Source organism: Natator depressus, chromosome 12 (assembly GCF_965152275.1).
Source record: "Natator depressus isolate rNatDep1 chromosome 12, rNatDep2.hap1, whole genome shotgun sequence".
NCBI lineage: Eukaryota > Metazoa > Chordata > Testudines > Cheloniidae > Natator > Natator depressus.
The window spans coordinates 18,251,764-18,273,359 of record NC_134245.1 but is presented as its reverse complement, the minus strand read 5'-3'; the positions used below and the strand labels follow the sequence as shown (position 1 = coordinate 18,273,359).

General features: G+C 43.7%; 1 protein-coding gene and 1 long non-coding RNA gene across 4 annotated transcripts in view; both read left to right on the top strand.

Moving 5' to 3' along the window:
• Nucleotides 1-21,596, top strand: part of LOC141996844 (uncharacterized) — a 65,672-nt gene that overhangs the window by 5,241 nt on the left and 38,835 nt on the right. The window lies entirely within an intron of this gene.
• The window catches only part of LOC141996793 (uncharacterized), a 28,457-nt gene continuing 15,266 nt past the window's right edge, over nt 8,406-21,596 (top strand). The window contains exons 1-3 of the mRNA XM_074969085.1: nt 8,406-8,415; nt 12,534-12,785; nt 13,365-13,824. Of these exons, the coding sequence (XP_074825186.1) occupies nt 8,406-8,415; nt 12,534-12,785; nt 13,365-13,824 (722 nt within the window). The remainder of the gene's footprint in view (nt 8,416-12,533; nt 12,786-13,364; nt 13,825-21,596) is intronic.

The following is a 21,596-nucleotide window of genomic DNA, read 5'->3' as shown; positions in this document are numbered from 1 at the left end:
AGTACTCCTTTTCTTTTTGTGATAAGTTTCTTCACTCTAGTGAAAGCGTAAGTTGGTGCCTAACTACTGAAGAAGCAATCCTGAGTATGTTGTATGCATTATTGTATATTGTATGTATTACAGTCTTCTTGCAGATGTTTATACATGCAGGGAAGGAGGGCTAATGCCTCTATCTCATCAGGGGCTACTGATATAGAGGAATTATGGGAGTGGCAGGGCATGGAGAGGTAAAGTAGAAGGCATTCACACCTCATCTGTGCTGTGGAACACAACTCTATGCCATCTCCACTGCAGACTCACAGGAGGAGCACCGAGGGACAGGACAGGGCCCAGTAAGCAGATGCCTTCCCAAGTAGATCCACTGGTCTGACCCACACAGAGCAGCATGTAGGGACTGTGGATGCTACTGAGCCTCTGATGTTGCATTAGCTGCTGTGTGGGTACTCTTCACCTTATTCTCAGTTTGTGAGAAGGATTCTGACTCCTGGCATAGTTCCTTTGTTCACAGAACACATACATTTGAAGGACCTGATACAAAGCTGACTGGGGTCTATGGAAAAGCTTCTGTTGGTTTTAATGGGTTTGGAATCATGGCCTAGATTATATTTTATATGTTTGCCTGCAGTTGTTTTTGTGTGTGTGCATGTCTGTCCATCTGCCTGTCGCTGAACTGGAAGTTAACTCTTTTTATGCCCATCCATACAAATGCAATTTTTCAGGCATCTCTCCAGGCACCTTTTAGTCTCAGTGTAAGGTTCTGTTTATTATATTGTTACCAAAGCTCATATTAAAAACTGTTTTAATTATTTTGTATTTTCCCGAGAAAGTTATAACAAGTCTGGGTTATGGATGCTGCCTTAAGCTATTTGAGCCTAAAGAGCAGACTAATTGCTCAAGTCTCCAAATCTCCCAACTGGAAAGAGATTCCTACCTGTAATTGAGTTTATTAACTGTGTGCATACCTTCAATTCTCTAGGGTATAACTCAGGGATAACAAAGGGAATAATATCTCAAAGCCATCAGTGGCTCTAAATTAAGTCCCACAGTTACTGTATAATCTGTCTCTTTTTGTTTCTCCTATCCTAGTCATTACTGAGAAGCCCCACTGAACAAAAGGGAAACAGAGATAATTTTTGATGAAATAGCTAGGACCACTAAGAGGTACATCTGGATGTGTGCAGCAGGAATTAAGTCATTACTGGTACCCAGGTTGTGACTCTGTCCTAGCTTTGGTAAAAGGATTTTGCAGGTGAGCCCCAATTTTAGGAGGGGCAGAATAGGCTATCATTTATTTCATGAGAAAGTCTTTGCTGCTGTGAAAAATTCTATAAGGTAGAATGTTCACTCTAGAGCTATACGGATTTATTCCCTCCACCCCATCCCCAAGAGACTGTAGTTCTGTGGGATGATCCTAATCTGAAGGTAGAACTGAAATGGTAGAGGCTGCTTCTCTTGCTCTTGCTTTGCTGGACAAACTTAAATATGAAGAATATTCTTAATTTTAAAAATAAAATTGAAGAGCTGGCACAGTGACCTAGCAACGGTGCTTTGCAATGCCAAGCAAACCTAGGGTTGATGCAAGAAATTTCCACCCCTCCTTGCATGCTGAATAAAGGCAGCAACAATAGAAATCATTGTGCTCTCTCCTGTTGCCTTCAGGAAGCAAGGTGGCTGAAAGTAGGTGGGGCCACAGCTACATTCTTCCCTACTGCCCCACGGAGCTGGACTGACATTGTGGAGTAGCACAGGGAGAGATTGTACTGACACTGCTCCTTCCTGGGCACTGTGGCTCCACATTGCACCATGGTTGGTACGTGGCACTAAATTCTAGTCCAGAATAGGCAAATCACAGGCAGCAGCAGAGAAAGCTACTCCAATTCTACCTTGCAATTTTGTTACCGTTCAGATTATAAACACTAATTATAAATTGATTGTATTTTGACGCTCTCACAACTTACATTTCAAAGCCCTAGATGTTTTGATAAATGTCAGCATAAGTGTGACTTCATGCTAGGTCATTAATATGTGTCCCAACAAATGCTATGTAATCTTACATCAATTTTAGCATAACATCTCTATCATTTTTTATGTGAATCCTTGGCTGTGTGTGTATGTGTGTGTGTGCGAGAGAGAGACAGAGCACGAGAGACAGAGCACGAGCACCTGTGTTTTTAACGTATATGCATGCACTTTGGACATAGTTTCGAAATAAATTTCTATATCCTCTAGGTCCATTAGCACACCATGTGGATGTCCTTCCACTGAAGAATGGAATTCTATTCCCTGTATTCTCACTGCTAATACTACAGACACTTTTATTTGCAGGACTCCCAAATAATGGGTGCTCTTTGTTTCTGTTTCTGCTTTCACCTGCCCATGAAATACCTAAAACTACTTGGATAAGGACCTCAGGATTTGGCCTTTCATTTATAAAGCAGTTTACAAAATCATTATATAAATGCTAAAGGTCAACTTTCTCTGTGCTATCCTTGCAAGCCCATTGAAATTAGTGGAATTACACGGGTGTGCATGAGGGCAAGATTTGGCCTATTAAAAATAATCTCCCCACCTAATTTGTGTGTGCATGTTCTTTCCTTTTTCCAGTTTAAAAAAAAAATCTTGCAGGAGTCACTGATTCCATAGAGGCCTGCAGTAGCAGTGAGAGCGCTAGACACAGTGAAACAGGGGCTTAAACTAGAAGACAGTTTAAAGGGGAAGAAACCATCAGTCCTTCAATTTGGAAAGTATCAGCTATAGCAGGCTGGAGTTCTGCAAAATTTCTTACCTGGAGCCTTAGTCACTTTGGGCATATTAAGAGGTCCAGTAGTCAGCTGGAGAGGCTATAATTATCTCACACTTGGTCCTGACATCAGTAATGGTGAAGCTGGTGACTGGTTTTAGCAAGACACTAGACAAACCCACGAGCCTGGGGGTCAGCGTGTAGGCTATTTCCTCTCTGTACATTTTTAACTTTTGAATGGGGTCTCTGCTGGTGCAAACACAAAGAAATATCGTGAAAATGACAGAAATATTACTCCACTGAGGTCAAGTTCAAGAAAAACTGTAAATATATATAGCTTGTGTTTGTGGCTGAGATTTTTTGTTAATATGAACCAGCTGGTACTGAGACTTGATGAGAGACTCATATCCCCGAAGGCCAGAAGTCCCAGTCCCAGAAATTCTATTTTCACTTTACAAGATACAAGACATCTCAAGATACCCCAGCCTGTTCCCCACTATGGGCCAAAAGAAAAAAAAAAAGCCAAACACTTAGATGGTCTGAAGGCTTTGCTGGCAGGAGATGTTCAGTCCTACTGCATGTGGTGTGTTCTGCACCTGTCACTAGTCCCCAGTCTAGTCTCCTCCTATGCAATTTGCTAACTGTTAATAAATCCATAGGGGGGTTGAGGGACCATGCCAGTACTGGTACTCTGGAGTCCCCTACTTCCACACTAGCTGTAAAAACATTTGGGCCCAAGAGTCAGATGGACCACCCCCTTCCCTTGTGGCAACAGCAGACTTGGTTCAACCAGTTCTAGGATTCCCCAGATCTGTGAGAGAATGACCAAGATCTGAGATGTAGAACTACTACTAGGAGTGACTTTAGAAGTGTAATACTCCCAGCCCAGGGCCAGTTTTAAAACTGGAGTTTTATTAAATTTAGTATTTAAAAAACCAAACCAAAACAGCTTGCACAAGTCCTATTGCTGCTCCATTCTTTCAGAGAACATAAAACTCTGCTCCAATCAGAGGTATCCCCTCAACAGACCTTCAATCCTTAAAAAGGGATGAGGCACAGGTAAATCTAACCATTACTTTCCCTTATGAGTGCAACAGAAGCACATTTACTTCAACATCACCCCTGACATATTGTTGATACATATTGTCACTATAGGCGCTCCAGGAAATCAAGTATAGCACCCTTGAATCTAGCAGCACCTGATATGAGTGGTTAGGGAGCAGTTAGCTAGAAAACAGGGCTGTAGATGGTTCCACACAGCTTGGGGGAAGGTCATTTGGGAAGTGGACCAGGAAGGATGATCCCCTGAGGAGACGGGAGAAACCAGAGTCCCTGTTTCTCTGTCAGGGCAGGATGGAGAGACTTTTCTGACTTTCCTGAGCCTCCCATTAACTCTCATCAGCATGAGCCAAATACAGAATGTTTGTTCCTTCTTAATGAATCTAAAACTGTATATTTGGCTTAACGTAATACAAAAGATTGATCATTCCTTCCTGTCTTACAACATGTCACGTGAATTCAGTTGCAATGTGATAACCCTCTAAATGGCTGCATCATACCTTGTTTAGAGTCCAGCATGAGCATCTCTGCTTGAACATCTTCACTCCTAATATGCCCCCTTGTCCTGCCCTGCAGGATGCAGTAGGTCTGTAGAGAATTGGTAGTGAACCCGCACAGCCCAGTGCACCATGTGGAATAGCCTCTGATGCAGCAGATGACCTAGTGTAACTGTGAAGAATTACAGTAGCAGTCAGCTCCAGAGGATGCACTTACTGTACTGAATGTCCCCAAGCAGGATCAGGTCCCTATACAAGCAAATCATTGAAGTGTTGGGGAGGGGGAGGATTCAACTGAAAATGGTAACAAATATTGCATTATAGAACCATCTCCAAGAAAAGGGACAAAAGCAAGACATAAGTATTTCTAAGCACAAATAATACAAGTAAACATATACCTATAAAATATTGGTATTTTAAATTTAATTTTTTATTAAAGTAAATCTTCACCTCACTGCCACAACTCATGTTCTCTTACACAGCATCAAAATGAGGCTGTCTGAACATGTAGACACAAAGGCAGCACTGAAGTTTCCTTAGCAACAGGATCCATATGAATATCCCTCCTCCTCTCTCTCCTTGTTTTATTGCTCAGATTTCCTTTTGCTTTATGACAGGTTTCAGAGTAGCAGCCGTGTTAGTCTGTATCTGCAAAAAGAACAGGAGTACTTGTGGCACCTTAGCAACTAACAAATTTATTTGAATATAAGCTTTCCTGGGCTACAGCCCACTTCATCGGATGCATGCAGTGGAAAATATAGTAGGACGATTTTATATACACAGAGAACATGAATATAGTGTGTTACCATACACACTATAACGAGAGTGACCTGTTAAGGTGAGCAATTATGGAACTGCTGGAAATGGCCCACCTTGATTATCACTATAAAAGGTTTTTTTTCTCTCCTGCTGGTAATAGCTCACCTTACCTGATCACTCTCATTACAGTGTGTATGGTAACACCCATTGTTTCATGTTCTCTCTGTATATAAAATCGTCCTACTGTATTTTCCACTGCATGTGTCCAATGAAGTAGGCTGGAGCCCACGAAAGCTCATGCTCAAATACATTTGTTAGTCGCTAAGGTGCCACAAGTTCTCCTGTTCCTTTTGCTTTAGTAGCTCATGAGTTTACCTAGGTTCATAGGGACGTAGACTAGGGATTTAATTAATCTTTTGAAGTGTGCTGTGTGAGAGAGCAGACACTCCCTGTTTGACAGTTTTGAAAGTACTCCAACTTCTTGGCATATCTCAACAGCATCTCTTAAAACTATCCTTTTAGCTGTTTTCTGGAGCAGTGCAGTACCAATAAGCCACATGAGACAAATTCTGGGTGATGTTTGAGCCTACACCTTGGCCACAAGAACATAGGAGTAAGTGGTGCAACAAGTGTCCTTCTCTGCATGCCCTCCGCTGATGCTCCATAAATTATTCCTAGAGAAGGGAGACCCATTCCCTAAATAGAGCTTTTACAGTGCATTATTAACCGCAAAGAAAATTTAATTCTTGAAATGTGTTTAAAATGTGTAAAAAAAAGATCTTGTAATGCAAGTTTAGTTTAAATAAGAATGATATAGAGTATCAAAAAGGAATTTTTTAATGGAAGTGCTTATAGCAATCTTGAATAACAACACTGTCCGAATATAACATATATTCTGAAATTCTTGGCTTCACTTTCAGTAAGTAGGTGGGCATTCATTTGTGAATATAAGCACACCTACTTTGTGCATGCCCTACTGGATGTGCACATGCAAATCCTCAATACACATGACTGGAGGAGTAAAGTTCTCACTTTACGAAATATTCTCTTCATCTGCTACCCTCTTACAAACTTGGGAGTGACACTGAATTATGCTGGTCTGTAACCAGGAAGCTGAAAAACAAATATGTTGTGGGGTGGCTGTTGGGATTGTGGTTTGTTTGTTTTGTTATTGTAGTTGAATTGTGTTGACTTTGCCCTCATCAGCAAACGATTCACTAACAGCTGTTTTGAAATTAATGTGCCAAAGTTACACTTTTGTAAATAACTTTTTTTTTAAAATACCCCTTGTGTCTCTTACACATTGTGCTAACATGCTATCTGCTCACAGGACAATGTCAAATCTGAACAGCAGCTTTGTTGGAACTGATCTCAATATGCACATCTAACACTGACAGACCTGGGTCGTCAGCGGGCAGGATCAAACCAGGGTCCTTCGGAGCTTAGTGCATAAGCCTCTATAGCACTTACTAAATCCAGTATGCATGTGCAAAGTAGACATGTATTTTTGTGTGCACCTTTCTAGTTGCTGAAAATCAGGCCCATAAATTAAACATATATGGTAGCGCTGAATTACAAATAATGTGAAATCTTTCTTAAACAACCACACAATAGACCATCAGAAACTGTTTGCCTGATAAAGAAAGCAAAACAAAAGTTGTGATAGTCATTTAAAATGGGGGTGGTGGTGCCTATTTGAGGGCAGATTTTGATGTATATGAAATCCAGAAAAGGCACCATCGTGATTCTTTCGGTTCTTTAGTCCCACTCTAGGTCTGACTATGCTGGATTATATATTAAAAAGTGCCTTGTGTGTGTAACCCACACACTTTCTGGTTGTGGTGTTCTGTCCCATTAGTGGCACTGAGACCACTTAAAAAGAGAGAGAAAATGAGTCTGCTCTACAGCCGTAGCTAACAGGAAGTTGGCTCTTAGCTTATGCTATAGAGGCTCATGCACTAAGCTGTGAAGGGCCCTGGTTTGATCCTGCCCGCTGACGACCCAAGTCTGTCAGCGTTAGATGTGCATATTGAGATCAGTTCCAACAAAGCTGCTGTTCAGATTTGACATGGTCCTGTGAGCAGACAGCATGTTAGCACAATGTGTAAGAGACACAAGGGGTATTTAAAAAAAAAAGTTATTTACAAAAATGTAACTTTGGCACATTAATTTCAAAACAGCTGTTAGTGAATCGTTTGCTGATGAGGGCAAAGTCAACACAATTCAACTACAATAACAAAACAAACAAACCACAATCCCAACAGCCACCCCACAACATATTTGTTTTTCAGCTTCCTGGTTACAGACCAGCATAATTCAGTGTCACTCCCAAGTTTGTAAGAGGGTAGCAGATGAAGAGAATATTTCGTAAAGTGAGAACTTTACTCCGCAGGTACTGAAGATGCTGCTTCATTCTTCTTCAAAAGCCAGAGTTTTCAGAAGTCCTCAGCACCCATTAATGCACCTCAGTAATTGCCAGAATTTCAAAAGAGATCAGCACATCGGGTGCATATCTGATGCTGAGCTCTTTTGAAAATCTGGCTCCAACTCTAGGTGCTGAACACTTGACAATGTGGCCCTAAATGCTTTAACATTGGGCAAAAATGTTGAAAATATGTTCCCAGGGTAAAATCCTTTATCGTTTCTATTCCATTTTAGATCTTTAAACAACTCAGAAAAGGTTTCCACTGTTCCTAGACATACCTGTCTAGCATATGATCCATTAGCTGTGGAAGTTTGAGGGAGAAGGGGGCATGCTCCACTGAGATTTTATAAATGGTACTATGTGGTGAATTTTAGGACTATTTACATTTTATCTCCTCAGTCTTGCACAGGTGCCTTACAAACACACAATGTATGATTTAATACCTATGTATACAGGAAGCTGCCAAAACTTTTTTTAAACTTCTCTAATGGAATTGGGAGCTAAAAACTAGGACGCTTGCTGTGCAAACCTTACCGTTATTTGCTGTAGGAAGAAATATGATCAAGGACACCAGGACTCTGAAAAAGTGCCAGAGCTTTGCTGTCCCAGATTTAAAAGGGAAATAGCAATGGCAGAGTCTGCTACACTGAGATTGACTCCTACAAGCCTGAGGGAAGACAGATGAAAAGCAATCGTATTTTTTTTATGACAACACAAGGTTCTAAATTTAAACTGTCAGGTAGAGAGATCTTGTCAGGATTTTAAAATGATGCTGTATCTGATTTTTATGAGCAAGTTTTTATTTATTTTTTAAATCACATTCACATTTATCTAAGCAACAGCATTGATGTTATTGTAACACTTTGAAAATATTAATGAAGATAAAGGGCAACAGTCTGCTGTTCTTGTGCATCAAGGGGGGGAGATGGTGCAAGGTACTTCTTTCCCCTTCTAGTGTGCGCGCACAGAAGATAAGTAAAAGAGACACCTGACTCTGCCTTGAGTGCTAGTCTGTGGAATGGGGTAGCATGCTTGGCAGTGCATGAGGCATGGCCTGCTGGGTTGGAGCTCATGCTGCTCCTTTCCAAAGTGGTGAAGGGAACACTATAACAGTGCTCCCTATAGCATTCCACCTGTGTCTGTCCTACACTGGTAGAATGCCCCAAAGCACCTCAAGTTGATGGCTACAGCACCCACAAATGCCCCGTGGCTTCAAGGAAAAGGCAAATTATATTTGATCCAAGGAATTCAAGCCTTTGATACAAAAAATGTGCATTCAGCTCTGTGCTGTGTTTTCACACACCAGTTCCTAATATGGACGCTTACATGTGAAATGGGGATCTAAGACCCCAAACATCCCAGTGTAGAATTTGGATGTCCGGTTAAAAGAGCCTATGGATGAAAATTGGGCCCCCTGTACACTCTTACATTTATATATATAACATGTCCTCAGCACCAAACCTCTGATCCCACTTAATCCATTGCCAAAACAGATATTGGGAAAGTAAAGGACAAATTATGCACAACTGGAAACTGTAGGGTGTTCAGGGATCTCCTGGTGGGGCTGTTTGGCTCTTTTATTCACAGAGAGAGATGGACTGTTGGAATCAGGAAGTCTCATAAAGGCTGGGAATGAGAGTGGTGCAAGTAGCTAGCAGAAGTGAGAATGAGCCCAGCTAGCTCCTGAATCCATCTAGGAGGAGCAAAGTTCCTTTTTATCACCTGCATATGAGTGTCTGATTATTCTAAATCAGGTTTTCCACCATCAGTGGCCAGCCACAGGTGTAGAAGCACTGCTGCAAAGTTCTTGTTTAGACAGACAGCACCATGGTAAACCATGATTTGCACTGGTGTAGCTGACCTCTGCCTTAAACCAGGGTAAGCTATACTAGTGCAAATTGCTCTTGATAGCAGTTTACCCTGCCCATACTAGGGGCTTGGACTGGTGCAGTTACTCCAATGGCCTGAACCAGGGTGAATCCCCAGGTTAGATGAGCCTTGAGCCTCTCTAGAGAAACTGGAGAAGTGATACATCGGCCTGGACTCTCCCAGTTCACTCACAGAGGAGATTTGATGTACATCAATGGACTACATTCTGCTTTCATTCATATCAGAGTAAATCTTGAGTAATTCCATCACTTTCAGTGGTGTTTACTGTGCACACTGGTGAAACTTGACAGCAGAATATGGTCCAACAGCTTTAAGATAGGCCTGCCAGTTTCCTCCCAGAAATAATTCCATCCTCAAGTTCTTCTGAACAGCTTTCAGTATCCCTAGAGGCAGTCTCTGTTAGTCACCCACTTAGATTATTCCATGTAGCAGTGGTAAGCAGTCCGGTCTATCAGTTGCTAATTTGCTGTCTGTCCCCTTTGTTTTTGCAAGCAAGGTGTCACTGGACCATGTCCTTGTACTTCGGACTTCACCCATTCCAGCAACCAAGCCTCCAGAGGAGACCTCTTACATTACATTATTACAGTACAAAAGGAAAGTTCTTAAAACATAAGCTATTTCATGTAAAATACTTTAGGATGCCTTGGAAAGAATGCCTGGAATTCAGTGACATTTCAGAAAGAATTAGAATCTGTATACAAAACTTCTTTTCACTTTAAAATAAGGAAATGTTTCCTCTAGAATTATTTCAGTAGAGTCACAATATTATTAATATCTCTCTGAAGTGTACTACAAAGTGACTCAATTAAATTAATTAATTAAAACAATTAAAATGAAAACATAGCCCAAAGCCAATACCACAGAAACGATGTATAGTTTTCAACTACACATGCTGAAGTATGAATCACTTTCTTTTACAACTAACTGAAGAAGTGAGAACTGATACAAGAGTAAACTTTCAAAGAAGTATACAGGAATTTGATGGCAAGACTCCTATTAATGTCAACTAGGATCTCATGTTTTAACATCCCCCACCCCCATTTTAAAACTTACTCCGCTATGTTTTGAGATAATTTGAAAAATAATGGATAACACTTCTGAGATCTGATCACTTAAATTCAATGGGGTTGTACAGTGTATAGGGCAGAATCTGTTCCTTTTTTCTTTATTTTGTTAACTTCAGAGGTGTGAGAACCCTATTAATTTTTAAATGTTGTATATGGGCATAATCTCTGTGATTTAGATGCCAAAAAAGGCTTAGGTATGTTTCAAACAAGCAATTTATTTTGGTTTAAAGTCAGTCCACGCATATACCCACATGCCTCTACTGGGGCTTGGTTACTGGTACCACATGGACTTTTGCCCACTACAAACTAGGCAGTTGGCCAAAAACAACCTTTCCATTGGCCTTTGATGGATTTGTTTTCTATCAAATCAACAAAACTTGCACAGGGACATTCAACAAGTGATTATTTTTATGCTCCAAAAATCTAGCTTGCTTATTTGCATAAATAAAACCCTAAAGAGCAGCCGTCACAAGGCCAATGGTTACTGATGCTCACATACTTGGTGCTGCATGAGTTAATCCTGTATTCATGTTCTTAACATCCAAATTGTCGTTTGAAATTTTCTAAAACATTTAAAAAAGGTATCAGCTAATGCAGAGCCCTTTAGACTAATGTTTACTCTGGATTCTGGGTGTTTTTATAATTGTCTCTGTTGCCAGTTACTAAATGTTTATACAGTTTCTCCGTACATGCTAACTATTTTTTAATGTGCAAGTAAAGTGATGCATCGGAACAAATATGCCAGTAGTTGGCCTGATTCAGCAGTAGCTCCAAGGAATTCCCTTTAACTTCAAGGGGTGTTCTGCATTCAGAATTGCTCCAGGATCACGTGTAGAGTTTTTTCCACATTCACAAGTGTATATTGCTCCAATTTTTATTTAAAAAATTCAAAACATTCAGACATATCTGTTCAGAAATGAAAGTATTTTTTACATGAACACATAGCAAGGGTTTAAATGAAAAGATAGAAAATACGTTTTGAGAAAGGAAAAGAGCTATAGAGAAAAAGCCACTGGGGGACTCAGCTGTGATCCAGCCTTATCTATAGCAGAATGCTGTTGGCCCACTCTGTCACTGGTCCAGAAGGACACAATGATCTTTGATCCTCTTCCAGGTCCCTATGGCACCACTGCTTGACTTCTCTTTATGGATTCTAAGCTTCCCCCAGAGAATGTTACTGTGCTACATATTTACAACAGTCCCACTTTCTCATTGGAGGTCCCTTATGAAAGTCCAAGTAAATGTGGAGGTTGTGGAGGACAGAATCTTCCTACAATCTTGTTTCCAATCCATTGAGCAGCTGGGAGATATTTATTCATTCATTGGCTGCTATTGTAGCAGATACTGTTCTTTATATGCCCTTTACATCATGGTGTTCCTGTTCTCTTTATACTTCTTCATATTGTCCTAGCCCTGGTCTACACTAGGACTTTAGGTCGAATTTAGCAGCATTAAATCGATGTAAACCTGCACCCGTCCACACGATGAAGCCCTTTATTTCGACTTAAAGGGCTCTTAAAATCGATTTCCTTACTCCACCCCTGACAAGCGGATTAGCGCTTAAATCGGCCTTGCCGGGTCGAATTTGGGGTACTGTGGACACAATTCGACGGTATTGGCCTCCGGGAGCTATCCCAGAGTGCTCCATTTTGACCGCTCTGGACAGCACTCTCAACTCAGATACACTGGCCAGGTAGACAGGAAAAGACCGCGAACTTTTGAATCTCATTTCCTGTTTGGCCAGCGTGGCAAGCTGCAGGTGACCATGCAGAGCTCATCAGCAGAGGTGACCATGATGGAGTCTCAGAATCGCAAAAGAGCTCCAGCATGGACCGAACGGGAGGTACGGGATCTGATCGCTGTATGGGGAGAGGAATCCGTGCTATCAGAACTCCGTTCCAGTTTTCGAAATGCCAAAACCTTTGTCAAGATCTCCCAGGGCATGAAGGACAGAGGCCATAACAGGGACCCGAAGCAGTGCCGCGTGAAACTGAAGGAGCTGAGGCAAGCCTACCAGAAAACCAGAGAGGCGAACGGCCGCTCCGGGTCAGAGCCCCAAACATGCCGCTTCTATGATGAGCTGCATGCCATTTTAGGGGGTTCAGCCACCACTACCCCAGCCGTGTTGTTTGACTCCTTCAATGGAGATGGAGGCAATACGGAAGCAGGTTTTGGGGACGAAGAAGATGATGATGAGGAGGAGGTTGTAGATAGCTCACAGCAAGCAAGCGGAGAAACCGGTTTTCCCGACAGCCAGGAACTGTTTCTCACCCTGGACCTGGAGCCAGTACCCCCTGAACCCACCCAAGGCTGCCTCCTGGACCCAGCAGGCGGAGAAGGGACCTCCGGTGAGTGTACCTTTTAAAATACTATACATGGTTTAAAAGCAAGCATGTGAAAGGATTACTCTGCCCTGGCATTCGCGGCTCTCCTGGATATACTCCCAAAGCCTTTGCAAAAGGTTTCTGGGGAGGGCAGACTTATTGCGTCCTTCATGGTAGGACACTATACCACTCCAGGCCAGTAACACGTACTCGGGAATCATTGTACAACAAAGCATTGCAGTGTATGTTTGCTGGCGTTCAAGCAACATCCGTTCATGTGTTATCCTCAGGAGAGTGAGATATAATCCATGGTCACCTGGTTGAAATAGGGTGCTTTTCTTCAGGGGACACTCAGAGGAGCCCATTCCTGCTGGGCTGTTTGCCTGCGGCTGAACAGAAATGTTCCCCGCTGTTAGCCACAGGGAGGGGGGAGGGTTGAGGGGGTAGCCACGCGGTGGGGGGAGGCAAAATGCGACCTTGTAACGAAAGCACATGTGCTATGTATGTAATGTTAACAGCAAGGTTTACCCTGAAAGAGTGTAGCCAGTGTTTTATAAAATGTGTCTTTTTAAATACCGCTGTCCCTTTTCTTTTCTCCACCAGCTGCATGTGTTTCAATGATCACAGGATCTTCTCCTTCCCAGAGGCTAGTGAAGATTAGAAAGAAAAAAAAACGCACTCGAGATGAAATGTTCTCCGAGCTCATGCTGTCCTCCCACACTGACAGAGCACAGACGAATGCGTGGAGGCAAATAATGTCAGACTGCAGGAAAGCACAAAATGACCAGGAGGAGAGGTGGCGGGCTGAAGAGAGTAAGTGGCGGGCTGAAGAGAGTAAGTGGCGGGCTGAAGAGAGGGCTGAAGCTCGAATGTGGCGACAGCGTGATGAGAGGAGGCAGGATTCAATGCTGAGGCTGCTGGAGGACCAAACCAGTATGCTCCAGTGTATGGTTGAGCTGCAGCAAAGGCAGCTGGAGCACAGACTGCCACTACAGCCCCTGTGTAACCAACCGCCCTCCTCCCCAAGTTCCATAGCCTCCACACCCAGACGCCCAAGAACGTGGTGGGGGGGCCACCGGCCAACCAGCCACTCCACCACAGAGGATTGCCCCAAAAAAAGAAGGCTGTCATTCAATAAATTTTAAAGTTGTAAACTTTTAAAGTGCTGTGTGGCATTTTCCTTCCCTCCTCCACCACCCCTCCTGGGCTACCTTGGTAGTCATCTCCCTATTTGTGTGATGAATGAATAAAGAATGCATGAATGTGAAGCAACAATGACTTTATTGCCTCTGCAAGAGGTGATCAAAGGGAGGAGGGGAGGGTGGTTAGCTTACAAGGAAGTAGAGTGAACCAAGGGGCGGGGGGTTTCATCAAGGAGAAACAAACAGAACTTTCACACCGTAGCCTGGCCAGTCATGAAACTGGTTTTCAAAGCCTCTCTGATGCGTACCGCACCCTCCTGTGCTCTTCTAACCGCCCTGGTGTCTGGCTGCGCATAACCAGCAGCCAGGCGATTTGCCTCAACCTCCCACCCCGCCATAAACGTCTCCCCCTTACTCTCACAGATATTGTGGAGCACACAGCAAGCAGTAATAACAGTGGGAATATTAGTTTCGCTGAGGTCTAACCGAGTCAGTAAACTGCGCCAGCGCGCCTTTAAACGTCCAAATGCACATTCTACCACCATTCTGCACTTGCTCAGCCTGTAGTTGAACAGCTCCTGACTGCTGTCCAGGCTGCCTGTGTACGGCTTCATGAGCCATGGCATTAAGGGGTAGGCTGGGTCCCCAAGGATACATATAGGCATTTCAACATCACCAACAGTTATTTTCTGGTCTGGGAATAAAGTCCCTTCCTGCAGCTTTTGAAACAGACTAGAGTTCCTGAAGATGCGAGCGTCATGTACCTTTCCCGGCCATCCCACGTTGATGTTGGTGAAACGTCCCTTGTGATCCACCAGAGCTTGCAGCACTATTGAAAAGTACCCCTTGCGGTTTATGTACTCGCCGGCTTGGTGCTCCGGTGCCAAGATAGGGATATGGGTTCCGTCTATGGCCCCACCACAGTTAGGGAATCCCATTGCAGCAAAGCCATCCACTATGACCTGCACATTTCCCAAGGTCACTACCCTTGATATCAGCAGATCTTTGATTGCGTGGGCTACTTGCATCACAGCAGCCCCCACAGTAGATTTGCCCACTCCAAATTGATTCCCAACTGACCGGTAGCTGTCTGGCGTTGCAAGCTTCCACAGGGCTATCGCCACTCGTTTCTCAACTGTGAGGGCTGCTCTCATCTTGGTATTCATGCGCTTCAGGGCAGGGGAAAGCAAGTCACAAAGTTCCATGAAAGTGCCCTTACGCATGCGAAAGTTTCGCAGCCACTGGGAATCGTCCCAGACCTGCAACACTATGCGGTCCCACCAGTCTGTGCTTGTTTCCCGAGCCCAGAATCGGCGTTCCACAGCATGAACCTGCCCCATTAGCACCATTATGCATGCATTGGCAGGGCCCATGCTTTCAGAGAAATCTGTGTCCATGTCCTGATCACTCACGTGACCGCGCTGACGTCGCCTCCTCGCCCGGTAGCGCTTTGCCAGGTTCTGGTGCTGCATATACTGCTGGATAATGCGTGTGGTGTTTAATGTGCTCCTAATTGCCAAAGTGAGCTGAGCGGACTCCATGCTTGCCTTGGTATGGCGTCCGCACAGAAAAAAGGCGCGGAATGATTGTCTGCCGTTGCTCTGACGGAGGGAGGGGCGACTGACGACACGGCTTACAGGGTTGGCTTCAGGAGGCTAAAATCCACAAAGGGGGTGGCTTTACATCAAGGAGTAGTTCAGGCAGGACTTCACGGAGGGTTCCAATAAGAAATGGTGCACCTAAGTTATTGTTCTTATTGGAACAAGGAGGTTAGCCTGGCCTCTGATTGATACATGGCTAGATCTACCTCGCAGCACCTTCTCTGTGAGTGACTGCAGTGTGACCTAGAGGAATGAGTCCCCTAGACAGGGCAGGAGGCAAATGAGTACAAAACAAATCTGGTCTATTTCTTGTTTTGATCCACTCCATCTATCTTTTACATCTTTGGCTGGCAGCAGACGGTGCAGAAGGACTGCAAGCCATCCACATCTCATGGCTGCTCGGCAGAAGATGGCACAGTACGACTGCTAGCCATCCTCATCTCTTGCCTGCCTGGCAGAAGATGGCACAGTACGATTGCTAGCCATCGTCATCTCTTGCCTGCCCGGCAGAAGATGGTACAATACGATTGCTAGCCATCGTCATCTCTTGCCTGCCCGGCAGAAGATGGTACAATACGATTGCTAGCCATCGTCATCTCTTGCCTGCCCGGCAGAAGATGGTACAATACGACTGCTAGCAATCCGTATTGCCTGCCTGCTCACCATTAGACGGTTCAATACGACTGACTGCAGGACTACAGAGAATGACCTGGTCAAGTCACCAAAAATTTAGTCCCTGCGCCCATGTCTGCCCAGGCGCTCCCAGCCGACGTGGCCAGGAGCACCTCGGACATGACGAGGACGGGTACCAGTCATACTGCACCGTCTGCTGCCAGAAGGCAATGGGTTGCTGCTACTGTGTAGCAATGCCGTACCGCGTCTGCCAGCACCCAGGAGACATACGGTGACGGTTACCTGAGCGGGCTCCATGCTTGCGGTGGTATGGCGTCCGCACAGGTAACTCAGGAAAAAAGGCGCGAAACAATTGTCTGCCCTTGCCTTCACGGAGGGAGGGAGGGAACGGGGGCCGGACAATATGTACCCAGAACCACCCGCGACAATGTTTTAGCCCAATCAGAGTGCTCCATTGGGCTGCTCTGGACAGCACTCTCAACTCAGATGCACGATTGTTTGCCGTTGCTCTGACGCAGGGAGGGGCGACTGAGGACACGGCTTACAAGGGTAGAGTTCACGGAGGGTTCCAATAAGAAATGGTGCACCTAAGTTATTGTTCTTATTGGAACAAGGAGGTTAGCCTGGCCTCTGATTGATACATGGCTAGATCTACCTCGCTGCACCTTCTCTGTGCGTGACTGCAGTGTGACCTAGAGGAATGAGTCCCCTAGACAGGGGAGAAGGCAAATGAGTACAAAACAAATCTGGTCTATTTCTTGTTTTGATCCACTCCATCTATCTTTTACATCTTTGGCTAGCAGCAGACGGTGCAGAAGGACTGCATGCCATCCACATCTCATGGCTGCTCGGCAGAAGACGGTGCAATAGGACTGCTAGCAATCCATATTGCCTGCCTGCTCACCATAAGACGGTTCAATAGGACTGACTGCCGGACTAAAAAAAATGACCTGGTCAAGTCACTAAAAATTTAGTCCCTGCGCCCATGTCTGCCCAGGCGCTCCTGATCGACCTCACACAGGCGACCAGGAACACCTCGGACATGACGAGGACGGCTACCAGTCGTACTGTACCGTCTGCTGCCAGAAGGCAATGGGTTGCTGCTACTGTGTAGCAATGCCGTACCGCGTCTGCCAGCACCCAGGAGACATATGGTGACGGTTACCTGAGCGGGCTCCATGCTTGCGGTGGTATGGCGTCCGCACAGGTAACTCAGGAAAAAAGGCGCGAAACAATTGTCTGCCCTTGCCTTCACGGAGGGAGGGAGGGAACGGGGGCCGGACAATATGTACCCAGAACCACCCGCAACAATGTTTTAGCCCAATCAGAGTGCTCCATTGTGACTGCTCTGGACAGCACTCTCAACTCAGATGCACAATTGTTTGCCGTTGCTCTGACGCAGGGAGGGGCGACTGAGGACACGGCTTACAGGGTTGACTTCACGGAGGGTTCCAATAAGAAATGGTGCACCTAAGTTATTGTTCTTATTGGAACAAGGAGGTTAGCCTGGCCTCTGATTGATACATGGCTAGATCTACCTCGCTGCACCTTCTCTGTGAGTGACTGCAGTGTGACCTAGAGGAATGATTCCCCTAGACAGGGGAGGAGGCAAATGAGTACAAACAAATCTGGTCTATTTCTTGTTTTGATCCACTCCATCTATCTTTTACATCTTTGGCTGGCAGCAGACGGTGCAGAAGGACATATTGCCTGCCTGCTCACCATAAGACGGTTCAATAGGACTGACTGCCGGACTAAAAAAAATGACCTGGTCAAGTCACTAAAAATTTAGTCCCTGCGCCCATGTCTGCCCAGGCGCTCCTGATCACACAGGCGACCAGGAGTACCTCGGACATGACGAGGACGGCTACCAGTCGTATTGTACCGTCTGCTGCCACAAGGCAGTGGGTTGCTGCTACTGTGTAGCAATGCCGTGCCACGTCTGCCAGCACCCAGGAGACATACGGTGACGGTTACCTGACCGGGCTCCATGCTTGCGGTGGTATGGCGTCCGCACAGGTAACTCAGGAAAAAAGGCGCGAAACAATTGTCTGCCCTTGCTTTCACGGAGGGAGGGAGGGAAGGGGGGGACTGACGATATGTACCCAGAACCACCCGCGACAATGTTTCAGCCCCATCAGGCATTGGGATCTCAACCCAGAATTCCAATGGGCAGCGGAGACTGCGGGAACTGTGGGATAGCTACCCACAGTGCAACGCTCCAGAAGTCGACTCTAGCCTCGGTACTGTGGAAGCACTCTGCCGAGTTAATGCACTTAATGCACTTCTGTGGGGACACACACACTCGAATATATAAAACCGATTTCTAAAAAACCGACTTCTATAAATTCGACCTTATTCCGTAGTGTAGACATACCCCTAGAGAGAGCTGAAGAGGAGCAGTGCTTTAAGGTACACAAAGAAAGCAGAGTTCCTAGGTAGAGACACTGATCTTTTTTACCAGGCTTTGCACTCACATGGGGGAACAGGAGAAGGGTGGGCAGGTTTTGTCCCAAATCTGTTCTACATCTGAATTTAACCATCTGTAAAATACCTACCTACCTACTTCATCAGGGAGCAGTGGGAGCTTAATGTAACAATATTTTATCATTACACAACTCTTTACTTATTCAGAGAGCTTTACAAAATGAATCCTCATTACGCATTTGAGACAATCATACTTACCAGTCTCAATTTTACATATGGAAAAACTGATATTTTTAGCTTCTGGGATATAAAGGAATTCTGGGATATAAAGAGCTATGGAATTAGCACATACATTTAATGGCAGCATATGTCCACACCCACAGCCAGAGTAGGTTAATACAAACTGGTGTACATATGTTGTGTTACACCTACACCATGCAAAAGAAGTCTTTATTAACTGCACATGGATTCAACTCCCCAAGTTGTCCATAAATCACAGAAGGAACATGAGCTGGCCATGTAATTTTCTTTTCACGAACAGAGCATATTGTTTTGAAATTACAACTACCTTATAATAACCACAACTTTGAATTTGTCCACTAACTAACCAGTGTCCTTCAGGGTTATTAACATTTGCAGCGGATGTGTGTAAATATTATCAAAGTTCACTCAAAAGTAGTTTATATATAAAAGAATATTTTCTGTAAAATCTAATCCTGAGAGGTGCAGAGAATTCTCATCTTCCATTGTCTTCAGCACTTTGCAGGATTTGGACCTAAAGGACCAAAATACCTACACAAACCTGGAAAGTCAACTGAAAGTTTAATAAATGGCTAGCAAAACAACCTATTATATTTACGGCAAAATAGCAAACAATAAGGGGAGGGGTCAATCCTTAGTGAAAACTCTCATTGATTGGGATTACAGCAGGATCCAGTCCTCTATCTGGGCAACATTTTCCTGGAGCATTTTTATATGTATCCACCATAAACCCCTTAATTCCACTGTAGTAGCATTATGCAGGTGAACATCAATTTCCTCTCCTTGTTTTCCTTAAGATACTTAATTTACGGGGTGGGGATGAGGTATTTATCGAAACTCAGTTAACTGAATTGACAGTGAATTTATCTCAAAAGAGTAATGCAAACAGAGCACTCAAAGCACCAGACACCTATTGCAGTGGACTGGAGAGATGCCAGTTTGCTCTCACAATATTCCTTGACTAAATTAGATCCAGATGTTTACATGGAATAAAATATTAACAAATGTCTCCCCAGGGCTGCCAATAGTTAGTGAAAGAGTGCATTAATAACCTAGACCAAAATTTCTTTAAGATGACAACAAGGACTTTAGCCAGAAAGATACTCTGGATTATTTTATTTTATATTTTCTAATAATGCAGGGTGTTTCATTCTAATTTAAGTCCTGGTTTTCTTAATGAAATGTGGGGCTAAAAGGGACTTTGAGAAGTCATCAAGCCAGCCCCGCACCGAAGCAGGACCAAGTAAACCTAGGCCATCTCTGACAGGTGTTTGTTCAATCTGTTTTTAAAGACCTCCAATGATGGGGATTCCATAACCTCCTTTGCAAGCCTATTCCAGAACTTAACTATTCTTATAGTTAGAAAGTTTTTCCTAATATCCAACCTCAAGTTCTCTTGCTGCATATTAAACCCAATACTTCTTGTTCTACCTTCAGTGGACATGGAGAACAATTGATAAAAGCCCTTAACATATTTGAATACTTATCAGGTCCCCCACTCAGTCTTTTCTGAAGACTAAGCATGCCTGTTTTTTTTAACTTTTCCTCATTGGTCAGGTTTTCTAAACCTTCTATTATTTTTGTTGCTCTCCACTGCACTCTCTCCAATGTATCCACATCTTTCCTAAAGTGTGGCACCCAGAACTGGACACAGTACTCTAGCTGAGACTTCACTAGTGCTGAATAGAGCAGGACAGATACCTGCCATGTCTTACATATGACACTCCTGTTAATGCATCCCAAAATTATATTAGTCTTTTCTGCAACTGTATCCCACTGTTGACTCATGTTCCATTTGTGATCTACTACAACCCCGAGATCCTTTTCAGCACTACTACTGCCTAGCCAATTATTCCCCATTTTGTAGTTGTGAATTTGATTTTTCCTACTGTGGTACTCTGCACTGGTCTTTACTGAATTTCATCTTGGTGATTTCAAACCAATTTTCCATTTTGTCAAGGTTGTTTTAAATTCTATTCCTGTCCTCCAAAGTGCTTACAACTCCTCCCAGCTTGGTGTCATCCACAAATGTTATAAGCACCCTCCACTCTATTATCTAAGTCATTAATGAAAATATTGAATAATACCAGACATTTATGAAAGCAATAATACATTTCTTCTTCTAATCATATGGTTCCATATGTTTTTCAATTTTTTAAAGAAAGTTCTTGTTATAGGTTTGTTTCTTTGGAACACAAATCAGATTTTTGGTAAGAGAAAGATGTATGAATTTAAGTAAGAAGTTGAATTTACATTTGAAAACTTGGCTTACATAGCCCACCATTTTGTCCCTGTATCAGGATAAGTTAGCTGCTACTTTGCAGTAATACAATCAACTAACAATCTTGCAGTCCTTCTGCAGGTAAAACTCACACAGATGCTATTATTTAATAGGAATTTTCTGCAGCTTTGCAAAGATAAATAGCTCAACTTAAAAATCCACCAACAAAATTACTGAATGACAGAAGCCATCTTCAGTCTGTCTCTGCTGGCAAAGTGTTTAACAGTTTGGTGAGCCACAGCTAATGCCATCTTTCATATGAGAGTCTGTTTAAGTCCCAGACTTAATAAAAATTAGTGGAAGTTTGCCTGTGAGGACTTTAGGGAAGGGCTCATAACTGACATGCATCACCATTAAGCCCATACACTTCTCCTGGGTTCATAGTATAACAGGATTGTAGCTCACACTTCCTAAGGTTGTGCCTGGCCCAGTGTTCTTTATGCTCCTAAACTTCCAGTTTATTTTAGTTGGAGTTTTCAGTGTCCAAGAA